This window comes from Bufo gargarizans, chromosome 7 (assembly GCF_014858855.1).
Source record: "Bufo gargarizans isolate SCDJY-AF-19 chromosome 7, ASM1485885v1, whole genome shotgun sequence".
In the NCBI taxonomy this organism is placed as follows: domain Eukaryota; kingdom Metazoa; phylum Chordata; class Amphibia; order Anura; family Bufonidae; genus Bufo; species Bufo gargarizans.
The window spans coordinates 163,243,061-163,255,079 of record NC_058086.1 but is presented as its reverse complement, the minus strand read 5'-3'; the positions used below and the strand labels follow the sequence as shown (position 1 = coordinate 163,255,079).

Sequence of the window (12,019 nt, the reverse complement as noted above, 5' to 3'; positions counted from 1 at the left end):
AATCTCAAATTACTTGTCTTCTTCTCCAGGTTCCACAAAACTGTAGGTGGGCAACAAAATAGTGCTCAGAGGCCTTCACAATTTCGTCAACTCACGATTTATGTACACCAACATATTCCATTATGCTTTACACAGAGTGTGTCCCTTGACTACAGTAAGACTGGACAAGTGAAAGGAAACCAAAGATCCCAGAGGAAGCCCAACCTGATCCTTCTTTTTTCCTAGGCCACACAGTCTAATAATTTATTTTACTTTGACTTCTTTTCACAGTGCTTAACCTTGGATAAATTTGAAGGTCACGACGATGAATCTCATTTGACACATCACTCTCTTTACCTGCTTGAAGAAAACAAATTCTGGGCTGGTCTTGTGTTCATGGACATGTTCCCCTGGACCAGTCATGTTCCTCCTCATATAAGATACAAAATCCGAATGGATATTGATGTAGTGGAGAAAACTAACAAGATTAAAGATAGGTAGGTATTTGAATAATTATTGGATTATTTGAGATGTCCAAGTTCCCATCCCTCTTCATTTAGGAGAGATGGTTACGTTGGGTACCAGAGTTGTATTTCTGAGTATACTGCTCCCTCCCAGCTTGACAACAATGCAGCATGTATTCTTAAAGTGCCATGACCCACTCCTAGCCAAGTAGACCCTGACATCACTGCTGATGACATCTCTGGCCACGGTTGCTATAAAAAAAAATTATAATTTATATGTAACCAATTTCTTAGTGCATTTAGAGTAATTTCCATCACTGCCTTTAACCCCTTAATGCATAATTCCGTACACATACGTCATTAATATACAGGGAATATATGGAGCGAGCTCACACGCTAAGCTCGCTTCATATATGGTGGGTGCTGGCTGTATAATACAGCTTGCACCCACTGGCAGTGACTGCGATTGGCGATCATACTGATCACAGTCATCAAACCCATTAGATGCTGCTGTCAGTGGTGACCAAGGCTTCTGTGAGGTTAGATAGCGGGCTCCCTATGCCTTTCGATCGGAGCCCAAGTGGCAAAATCGCAGGGGTTGCCATGACAGCCTGGGGCCGTTTGAAAGCTCCTAGACCTGTCATGGCTAGCTGCCTGAAAATCCATTCCTGAGGCACAGCTTCACAGGCAGGCAGTGAAAGTCCTACAGACTGCAAAAATATTCTATTGCAGTCTATGGGACAAGCAATCAGAAGATCACATGTTCAAGTCCCCTAAGAGGACTAAAGGTAACAATATAAAAAATTCAAGTCACCTCCTTTCCCCATTTTCCAATAAAATAAACAATAAAAAAATAAACATAACAGGTATCGCTATATCGTAAAATGTCCTAAATATTAAAACATAAAATTATTTATCACCACGAAAGCCATAACAGAATATTAAAATTTTTATAAAAAGTGAACAAAAAGTTGCACCACCCCAAAATAGTGCCAATTAAAACTACTGTTCACCCCATAATAAATAAGGTACCACACAATGGCAATGCAAGTGCAAACATTTTTTTTAAAGGTATATAAAATACTATACAAATTTGGTATCGTCGTAATCGTACTCACAGAATATGGACGTCATGTCATTTTTAAGTCACAGTGAACACTGTAATATCAGAATCGTTTTTTTTTTTTTCTACTTTACCCCATAATGAATGGTACCATTAAAAATACAACTTGTCCTGCAAAAAATAAACCCTCATAAGGCTATGTGAATAGAAAATTTTAAAAGTTATAGCTCTTGGAAGGTGGAGGGACAAAAATTAAAATTGGCCCAGTCCTTAAGGGGATTAGTCATGTACAATTATATTCATACTTTTAGCTCCTGCTACTTAGTGTAATAAAGCAGTAAAAATATAGCAAAAGAGTTTTCAGAAACACGGAGTTTACACTTAGGCTACAGCTCCACAGCAGCATTTGGTTATCCATGAGTAATTGACAGTCTGACAATTTTAGCTTTTTTTTTCTGTTTTAATTTTTGCCAGGTTGCTTTTCCATGGATATGTTGCCTAAGGGAAAACAGCTTTTCAAATTTACTCAAAACTTTTGCATATTTCTACTACTATTACTGTTTTAGATCATATTACACATCTAAAACACCATGCATAACGTCTGAATAGTTGCAGCTAGTATAGTTGACAATAAATGCACCACTCAATTTATTTGGATTTGTTCCGCCAATGTCATTACTTATTATTAATGGGAATATAGAAGTATCACCTTCCATCTGAAGAATATAACTTGTTATTTAATTTTTTGGGAGGATTTCACTGGGGACCCTTGAAACCATCATTTTATGCCCCATCAGTGCCAAAAACTGCATTCTCAAGGTAGATTAAGTCCTATTTGGGATGCATGGTTCCTAAGTAACAGGATTACAGCACATGAACATTCAGTTGGGTGGTCCCAGGTTCAAATATGCAGGTTAATGAGATCAAAGACAAATAGAACAGAAATCCTCTTATTTGACCCTCTGACCTTGAATACTCTTGACCTCTGCAGGTTCGGTCAGCTTTTGATAATAGAATTACCCCTACGGTGATCTCATGTGGTTCTGCCCCCAATGTTAGTGACCCTGTGCTTTACAACACAAAATCACACAATCATGGAGCAAATAATAATTCTACAGGTCTTCAACATTAAAAGTCTGACACAACAACGGTAAAGTAAATGAAAAGTATAACTTACATAAAAAATGCATAATTTATTTTCCCATAGTTCACTACATTGGTTTACTCAAATTAAGCCAAGATAATAATATAATATCTTTCTTTGGACCTAAAGCTGCCAATACACTTTAGATATCTGTCAGCTTTTCCGACTCCCTCACATACAGTTCATGCACTTTTGGCCGAGTGTGCATGTATTTTTCAATGGGAAGAGGGGAATAGGCTGATTTACTGAGGGAACAAAGGATTGGCATGTTAAAATCCAATATGCTTGATCCTTTTTTCCTCCAAAATTGGGGGAGACTCGGGAGGTTGAATCGATTTTTTAGGAGTAGAATTATAGCATTTGTCTTCATTTCTGATCTTTATTCTTCAAGTTACCCCATTCAGTCAGGTTTATTATCTTGACCCTGAACTAGTCACAGGAGATTATTATGGTTATTGAATCGGAGGATTTCAAATTCTACAGCATACTTTTACATTTTATTTACCCCCGAAAACAGGTGCAGGCTATTTGTTAGTCTCTTCCTTCCTTTGACATGTCGGGAATGTAAATGGAGGATTTAAGGCAGTGTGTGGATTTACGAAAAATGTCAAAGCTTAGAGTAGTGTAGATAAATGACCCTCATGTCTCAAAATATTCTCAAGACTTTCTAGAAATTATGGTGGGAATGTCTCATGCAGTTTTGCAGGAGTCTACATTGCCATAATTTGGGCCAAATTTATCAAATGTCACATGATGTTTAATAAATTTGGGGCGTCTTTCAGTCTAACACTTCTCCATCTCACTCCTTTACTGGGGTAAGATTGCAGCAATTTTAAAAACTTTGCAAAACATCTCCGACTCAGTTGATAAATCTGGAGTGAATCTAATTAACATAGCCAACCCCCCCCCCCCCCCCCAACAATTTTTCTTTTCAAAAAGTGTAATTATTATTATTTTTTTCTGCACCAATAAGTCCAAAAAGTTGCAAAGCCCTAGTTTGCCTTTTGGAAGACAGATTCTGATGTGCAGGGCGTGATAAATTCCCCCTATTGTCTACTTAGCCAGTCAGACACCTGTCATGTGTTTAAACTGTAAGAGAAAACATAAAGAATTGCCAAAGTTACTCAAAAATTGCTCAGCAGCTCATTATTATACATGGTACTGTATTCTTTTCATTTACCATTGTCATGTTCTGTGAAGTTGTAGATTTACAGATTCTTTGTATGTAACAGCACGTCTTGCTTTTCTGCAGATATTGGGACCCAGGACCAAGGGCTGACCCTGTGGAGGACTTCCGGTATATCTGGGGAGGCTTTGCTTACCTTCAGGACATTATTGATCATGGCATTATAAAGACTCAGACAAACAACGACTTGCCAACTGGATTATATGTACAACAGATGCCATACCCCTGCTTCGTAGATGATGCGTGAGTGAGAAAATTACTAACAGTTCTAGACACATTAGTGATGACTGGAGGGATAGTCTTGACATGTACAGTTTAGAGATTTGCACCTTGACCTCGTCTTTAGATAACTTGAAATGTTCCCAGCAGAAGTGCTTCAAAGGGTGCCTCTAGGATCCTGGCAATTATTTATTTTCTGTTACATCCAGATAAGTTTTTGGAAAACGTTAGAACTGGACAACCCAGTACTTTAAGTGTTACAGTAGGGTATTATTTGTTGTCCTCCTACTCATTGTTTCTGCTGAGACATGTTACAAATAATGCAATAGTACAGGGTCAATTTGCCATTGTTGCTTGTTTAAAACATACATGCAGTACATACTTAACTAGAAAAGGTACAATTTCTGGGGAAATTGTGTGATGTGTTCTTGCCTCCACCAGTAGCTTACAACTGGAGTGGGCGGAGTAACTGGGTGGAGTGTAGACTCCGCCCACTTTTATAAATTTTGACCTTTGTCTCACACTGACCCACCCTGCCGAGTTTGGGTGCTGTGAGAATGACAGCTGTTTAAAGGTTTCTTATAGAAGTCAATAGGGAAAATCTGATTGGTTGTTTGTGGCTCCGCCCACTTTTTAGCGTCCCCAAAATGAGATATACATTGGCACAGTCCTCCAGTGACCAACTGTGCCAAGTTTCGGGAACCCTGCCATTAACAGTCTAAGAGCAGCGGCAGTTTGAATTTTTCCCATTTAAACAAATGGCTGAAATTTGATTGGCCGTTGTAGACCCCGCCCACTTTTTAATTTTTTTTTACCCCAGTCACCCAATGACCTACGGTGCCTAGTTTGGGTATTCTGGCTTAAATACTGTGAGAATGACAGCAATTTAAAAGTTTCTCATTGAAGTCAATAGGGAAAATCTGATTGGTGGTTTGTAGCTCCGCCCACTTTTTAATGTCCCCCAAAATGTGACAGAAATTTTCAGGTTGACCCCATGACTAAGTGACCCAAGTTTGGTGACTTTAGTTTAAAATCTGTGCGACTGGGAGAGATTTGAAAATTGTCCCTGTCAAAGTCAATGGGAAAAACATGGATTTTGGGGGCCCTGTCCCAGGGGCCCGGAGGGTGGGATCGGGTAACAAAGCAAAAGCAAGGTACTCGGGTGGGTGCCGACCAAGTCTGCAAAGTCTGGAATTTGTACTCCTAAAAATGTGGGAGGAGTAGCAATTTGAAGTTCTCATTAAAGTCAATGGGGAGATTTTGATTGGTTCTGTATGGCCCCGCCCACTTTTTGGGGTCCCCGAAATGTGCCCAAAATTTTCGGGTTGACTCCATGACTAAGTGACCCAAGTTTGGTGACTTTAGCGTCAAAGCCTGGCGAGTGGGAGCGATTTGAAAATTTACCCTGTCAAAGTCTATGGGAAAAAAGGGGGCTTCCGGGGCCCGCCACGGGGGCCCCGGGGGTGGGATCGCTCCACAAAGTAATAGCAATCCGATCGGGTACAATCTGCACGTTTTGGTAAATTTTTGTCTATGTAGTGTAAAAACTGTGGGAGGAGTTAGGGTGGCAAATTTGGCTATAATAATAATAATAATAATAATAATAATAATAATAATAATATATATGTGAGATAATAGTATGTGGTCTTGCTATGCAAGAACACATAATTAAATTAGTCCATTCATTGGTCATGCAATTTTCACCAGGTTTTACATAAAGGTCTTTGAAGGCCCTAGGCATAATATTTGTTGGGCCCCCTACTCCTACTTCCCTTTATCGGCTGCCATGCCATACTTCTTCCAGTTGGCACAGTCCAGCATGTTAAATGGGCTGTGCAGTGTCATGATATTGATGACCTACCGTCAGGATAGGTCATCATTATCAGATCACTGGGGTTCCAACACCTAGCACCCTCCACTCAGCTGTTGAATGAGAGAGGAAGGCTTATGGGAGAAAGAGCTGTAAATACACTGCACCGTAGCTACAATGGAGAGAACATGAAGCTGATTGTGGCGGTGAGGGGTGTTGGACCCCACTCATCTAATATTGAGGACCTATCCTGAGGATAAGTCATCAGTAGTCCACACTTCAGTTATTTGATTAGTTATTTCCCTCAGTTACTGTGAGCCAAAACCCATAGTAAGGTCTACTCGGAGATAAGGTACAATGAAAAGATTTCCTCCTGTTCTGTGTTTTTGACCCGCACCTAGTTATGGCTCACAATCACAGTTATAAATAAGTGATCACTCAAGTGTGAACTCAGCCGTATCATGACACTGCACAACCCCTAATATGTCTACAGGTGGCCACAAACCACTTAAACTTGCCTCCCCTCCCGAGAATCTGGATATTGTTTGAAGGGTTTTGCATGGTAAAGATGGGGTAGTGGAGGCCCTGAATGAGATTGTCTTAGAGGAATTTTTGCCTGATCCCTAAACAAGGGATTTAACCGAGTTGTCTGTGATGCTCTACGTCTTAAAATTATTGTTCAAAGACATGGTGGTATTTGAGTCTTCCTCTCCTGACCCCAAATGTCAGAAGATTCCTTTTATTAGCAAAACCTGGGTGTCACCCTTACAACCTAAAAATACAAGTGGGCTATCTAGCTTTTATGCCAAATATTGCAACCTAGGTATATCCAAGATTTAATTACATTTAATTAGTCATACTATATAAAGAAATAGAGTGTCATTTATTAAGACCGATGTTTTAGATGCCGTTCTTAATACCCCTTTAGCTGGCGGTGGATGCACTGAATTTATGTAGAGGAGTCGGTCTCTACATAACTTTTGCCGGATCCACCGCCTGTCTAAGTCTACGCCAGATCCATTGCTGGCATAGATTTAGACCATTTTGTATGCCTAAACCAGGCGTAGAACATGATAAATGAGACCGGCCTGCCGGCCCAGCCCTTTCCCTGCCCACTCCATGCCCCCTTTTTTTAGACCTGACGTGAGCGGGCAAAAGTCGCAGATTGCAGTGCAAATAACCTTTGCTCCGCAATCTGCGACAGATATACGCCAAAAAGTAGTGTATATCTGTTAGTAAATGGCTCCCATAATGTATTTGCCCAGTATATAGAAAGTGTCCCATGTATCTCGGTCAATCTTGAGTTTTTTGTGCAAATAATAAATGTGTTTTCACCATCATATCTAATAACATTCCCAATTTTAGAAAATTTATTTTCATTCAATCCCTATCAAAAATATCACAAAATTAGAAAATAGTCTAATCATTCCGGATATTAAAGCCACTCTACAAACTATAAAGTTTCTGCTCAGCCAGCACACAGTTTTTGGCTCCCTTCCTTTATATGATGGATCACTTCATTTTTTGGCTTTACACTGATTTCTTTTATGTAATCACAATAGTTTCTTTTGTCTGTGAATCTGAATATGATGCAAGCTGATCTTATCACAGTAAAAATCTTTCCCCTGTGTACAAGAACCCTTATTTTTGAAGCAAATACAGCAGAAGTACAAGGTGGCTCATGGCAAACATCAAATCAAAATAAGGGTCATGTATGGGGCTGCTTGATGACAATGCCCTCAAACACCCATCTCAGGATAGGAGGGACTGTTGCTTGTTTCTCTTGCCTTACCACTCTTCGTATAGAGAGTTACCTGGGTCTCTTGGACTGGTTTCCACCTCCCTCAGGGGTGAACTGACCATATACCCTATGGGGTAATTTCCCGGTGGGCCAATGTCCAGGAGGGCCACCTAAATCCTCCTCACTGCTGCTGGCCAAGAACATAATGATCTGATGGTCTCAGCAGTAATTAACGCTGAGAACATCAGGTAGTCATCTACCTGGCTGTCAGCTATAGATGCCCTCCTGAATTCAATTGTATGGCTGTCCTCCGGACAATGATACAGTTGAATACTGCGTTGATGGCCACCACAGAGGTACAGCTTCTGGGGCAGTATCTAGTGCTGCACTGTGGTATTTAGCTCTGCTGGGGTGGTATTTTGTGTTGCACTATGGTGTTTCTCACTCTGTCTACTGTGTCACCCCATCTACTTGTGTTGGCACTACTGTTGACCTGTCTTCTGTCAATCAGGGACGGCCTACAATATGGGGGCCTCTTTTAGTTTTTTTCCAAGGGCACTTTAAGTTCCCAGTCCACCCCTGCCCTCCATGTAGCAATCCTGAGGAAGTCATCTGAAGGTTCAATAGTCATGGGAAACAATGGTGGAAGAACCTATCTGAGAAGGTATCCTCCGAGATGGTGTCTAGGTTCTATGCTATTTGCAGGTGATGTCCCTTTCATATGCACGCCCTTTTTATTTGGTGTCATTGAGGTCAGCGTTGAGGTCAGTGTGCAACTGCTTTTTAATAAATAGTAAAGAGAAGATTATGTATAAACAAGTCAAAAAATGGTAACAAATATAGTAAGTCATTGCATGCGACACACGTAATAAAGAAATGTTATTTTTGGGGACATTCTATTGAGGGTGAGCTAAACATATCTTGTCAAAAGTTGGACCAGAGTTTGACATGACTCCCTGGAGATGTTTGCATTTTAATGTCCTATCTTGGTGTAGTTGCAGTAGAAAATGTAACCTTAGTCAAACAAACACAAAAGCGTACCATTCATATCCCTAAGAGCACTGCATATTTGTTGGTTGTGTAATAAATGAAACGTAAGCTCGCAAACAATCTGACCTCTCACATAGTAGGGCTGAAAGCCCATCCATTACAACCTGTTATGGTTGATCCAGAGGAAAGCAAAAACAAAATGTAGAGTATTTGACCTGACGGAAAAATAAAAAAAACCTTCCTGAATCCAAATACTCCAATATGCAGTCTAATACTCCTGTGTTTATAACTCAAGGGACATCAAGGGTCATTTACTAACCAGAAATACTATATTAGGTGTATTTCTGGCGAAGATTGCGACACAAAGGTCCTTTTTCCCCCACTCCACCCCCACACGCCGGGTCTAAAAAAGTGGGTGCAGCGTCGGCAGGGAAGAGGACGGCCGGCAGGCCCGTCTCATTTACCATTTTCTACACCTGGTTTAGGCATAGAAAATGGTCTAAATGTAAGACAGCTAGGAAGCTGTGTTACATTCAGAAGCGGCGGTGGATCCCCCAAAGTTATGGAGAGGCCGGCGCCAACTATAGGGGGTATTAAGTCCGGCTTCTAAAACACCAGTCTTATAATGAATGACCCCATTAATGTAAATATAGTATATACTCCTATAAATTGCTAAATAGTCGATAGCATGTCAATCAGGTAAGATCATAAACGGTCACATCAGTGGGGGTCCACATCATGAGCAGATATCTAGAAATGCTCATGCCCAATAATCTTCCAGATCATCGGTCCGTGTAAAAAGACCTTAACAAGCCTAGAACCAGTCCTGTGCCTTACCTGGATCCAGAGATTTAACCTCTGCTCTGCTAGATTTAATTCATGAAAATCAGGAGTTTTTTCCTTTCTCTGGGGGTGTGTCTTTCCTGCTGCAGCTCTCTCCCTATTACAGCTCAGGGGCCGTGTCCTTTCTGCTGCAGCTCTCTCCCTATTACAGCTCAGGGGCCGTGTCCTTTCTGCTGCAGCTCTCTCCCTATTACAGCTCAGGGGCCGTGTCCTTTCTGCTGCAGCTCTCTCCCTATTACAGCTCAGGGGCCGTGTCCTTTCTGCTACTGCTCTCTCAATATCACAGCTGAAGGGGCATATACTTTTGTTGCAGCTCTCTCCTTATCACAGCTCAGGGGCATATCCTTTCTGCTGCAGCGAATTCCCTATCACTGCATGGAGAATGTCCTTTCTGCTGCAGGTAACTGCCTATCACAGCTCAGGTGGTGCCATACAGACAGATTGTATTGAATAATTCAGTGGCTATTAAGAATTTTTAATTACATGCAATTTAAAAAATATTAAGATACAGGTTCTGGTTTGAAAAACATTTTTTTATGGGACATCCCCTTTTAAGGGCGCATTTTATGGGACATCCCCTTTTATTTGCGGAACGGAAGGGGCGGCCCATTATACAAATGCCTATTCTTGGCTGCAATTGTAGACAAGAATAGGACATGTTCTATCTTTTTGCGGAGCCACGGAATGGAAAAACGGATGCGAACAGCACACAGTGTGCTGTCCGCATCTTTTGTGGCCCCTCAAAATTGCGGAAGGGTTGCGGGCTCATTCATACGGTCGTCTGAATGAGCCCTAATAAAGAGATGCATTTATCTTCATGAAATGCATAGGTGGATCTTCTACTTGCTAGATCCTTCTTCCCCCTGATTTGATCCACTGTGAAATGTTATTGAAAGGGTTGTCCGGTTTATGGCGGAAAGCAAACCTGCGGTATCTGCCTGCAGTAACGAGCTGGTAAGTACTTACCTGACAGATACCGCCCCCATCTCTAGTTCTACCAGCCAGGGTCTATTCACTTGGCTGCAGTTGTGACATCATGTCAACAACACGTGACCACTGCAGACAGTCCCTGGCCTCAGCAGTGCATCTAAAAAGGACAATAACTGGCTGCGGCAGTCACATGTTGATGTGATGGCACCACTGGTGCCCGGCTGGGAGAACTGTAGAAGCGGTGCGATATCTGTCAGGTAAGTACTCACAAGTTCTTTATTGCAGGTGGATCCCATGGGTTGTTTGTTTACTCCTGAAACCAGACAACCCCTTTAAGGTTTTATTTATTTTTTTCATTGTAGGTTCATGATCACACTAAATCGCTGCTTTCCCATTTTCATGGTGTTGTCTTGGATATATTCGATTTCCATGCTGGTGAAAGACATTGTTCTGGAGAAAGAGCTTCGTCTCAAAGAAACCATGAAGAACCTGGGGGTTACAAATGAAGTCATTTGGTTCACATGGTTCATAGACAGTTTTAGTGTCATGACTCTCAGCACCTTTCTCCTCACCGTCGTGATTGTGGTAAGTCCTAAAGTATCTAAAATATGTTTTTGTAAGGCAAAATATATGGGGTCATTTATTAAGATGGCTGTTGTAGATGGCGGTCTTAATAACCGTGCGCTGGATTTTTGGAGAGGCGCCAGCCTCTTCATAACTTAGGCGCATCCAGCTCCCTTGCTGGCGTAGATTTAGATAATTTTCTACACCAAAAACTGGTGTCGAAAAAGGTAATGCCGGCCCTCCTTCTTCCCCGCCCCCGCCGTGCCCCCTTTTTTTCAGAACTAGTGTATGTGGCATGGAAGGGTACTGAACTAAATCTGCGACAGATATACGTCAAAAAGTGGGGTATATCTAATCATAAATGACCCCCATAGTCTCTTTGTCTGCTGGTGCCTGCTAGGAATTCGAGCAATGCGCCTCATTACCAGGAGGTGCCACATTACATTGATGCAGCGCCACCTACTGGAGAAGTGGCAGTAAATATTATTTCTACTATACAGCTATGTGCACTAGATGAGAACATTTTTTTCAAACAATCTTTAATATACACTCAGTAAAAAAAAAAAAAAGACAATATGCATGTAACCTGGGCAAACCAATACGTTTTAATTGGTTACTAGTCAATTAAGGGTTGGCAAGTACTAGGATGCAGCAGTGTTCCTAAACCTTTAGCTAAAAGAGGGCCTGACATCTCTTCTGACATGTCTATTTTTAGTCAATATTTATATTTTTGATGCAATAACAATTCTGGTCCATCTATTCTTAGAATTCTGTATTGTGCTGTTTCTCTGTTATTCCTTCTAGAAATGTATTATTCCGTTGAAAACTGAATGTGACCAAATTGGGGGTGGGGTGGGGGTCCCTACACAGTTTGACGCTGTGCAATCAGTGCAGTTAGTGTCAGGCTGCGTAAGGGAACACAAAAAGAATGCTAACACCCATCCAGCTGTTCAGTTTGCAACAGGGATGGCAAAACACAAAAGGGCACATTTAACAAAGGCCCATAGCTGGCGCAAGCCTCTCCATAACTTCGGCGCATCCAGAGCCAGCTCTTCCTAGCTGTCTTACCTTTAAACTGTCTTACCT

At 41.4% G+C, this 12,019-nt stretch overlaps 1 protein-coding gene across 1 annotated transcript in view; it reads left to right on the top strand.

Annotated features, from left to right (window-relative positions):
* ABCA4 (ATP binding cassette subfamily A member 4) overlaps positions 1-12,019 on the top strand; it is a 187,876-nt gene that overhangs the window by 76,644 nt on the left and 99,213 nt on the right. Inside the window, 3 exon segments of the mRNA XM_044302440.1 lie at positions 271-476; positions 3,903-4,079; positions 10,732-10,954. Coding sequence (XP_044158375.1) covers positions 271-476; positions 3,903-4,079; positions 10,732-10,954 — 606 coding nt within the window.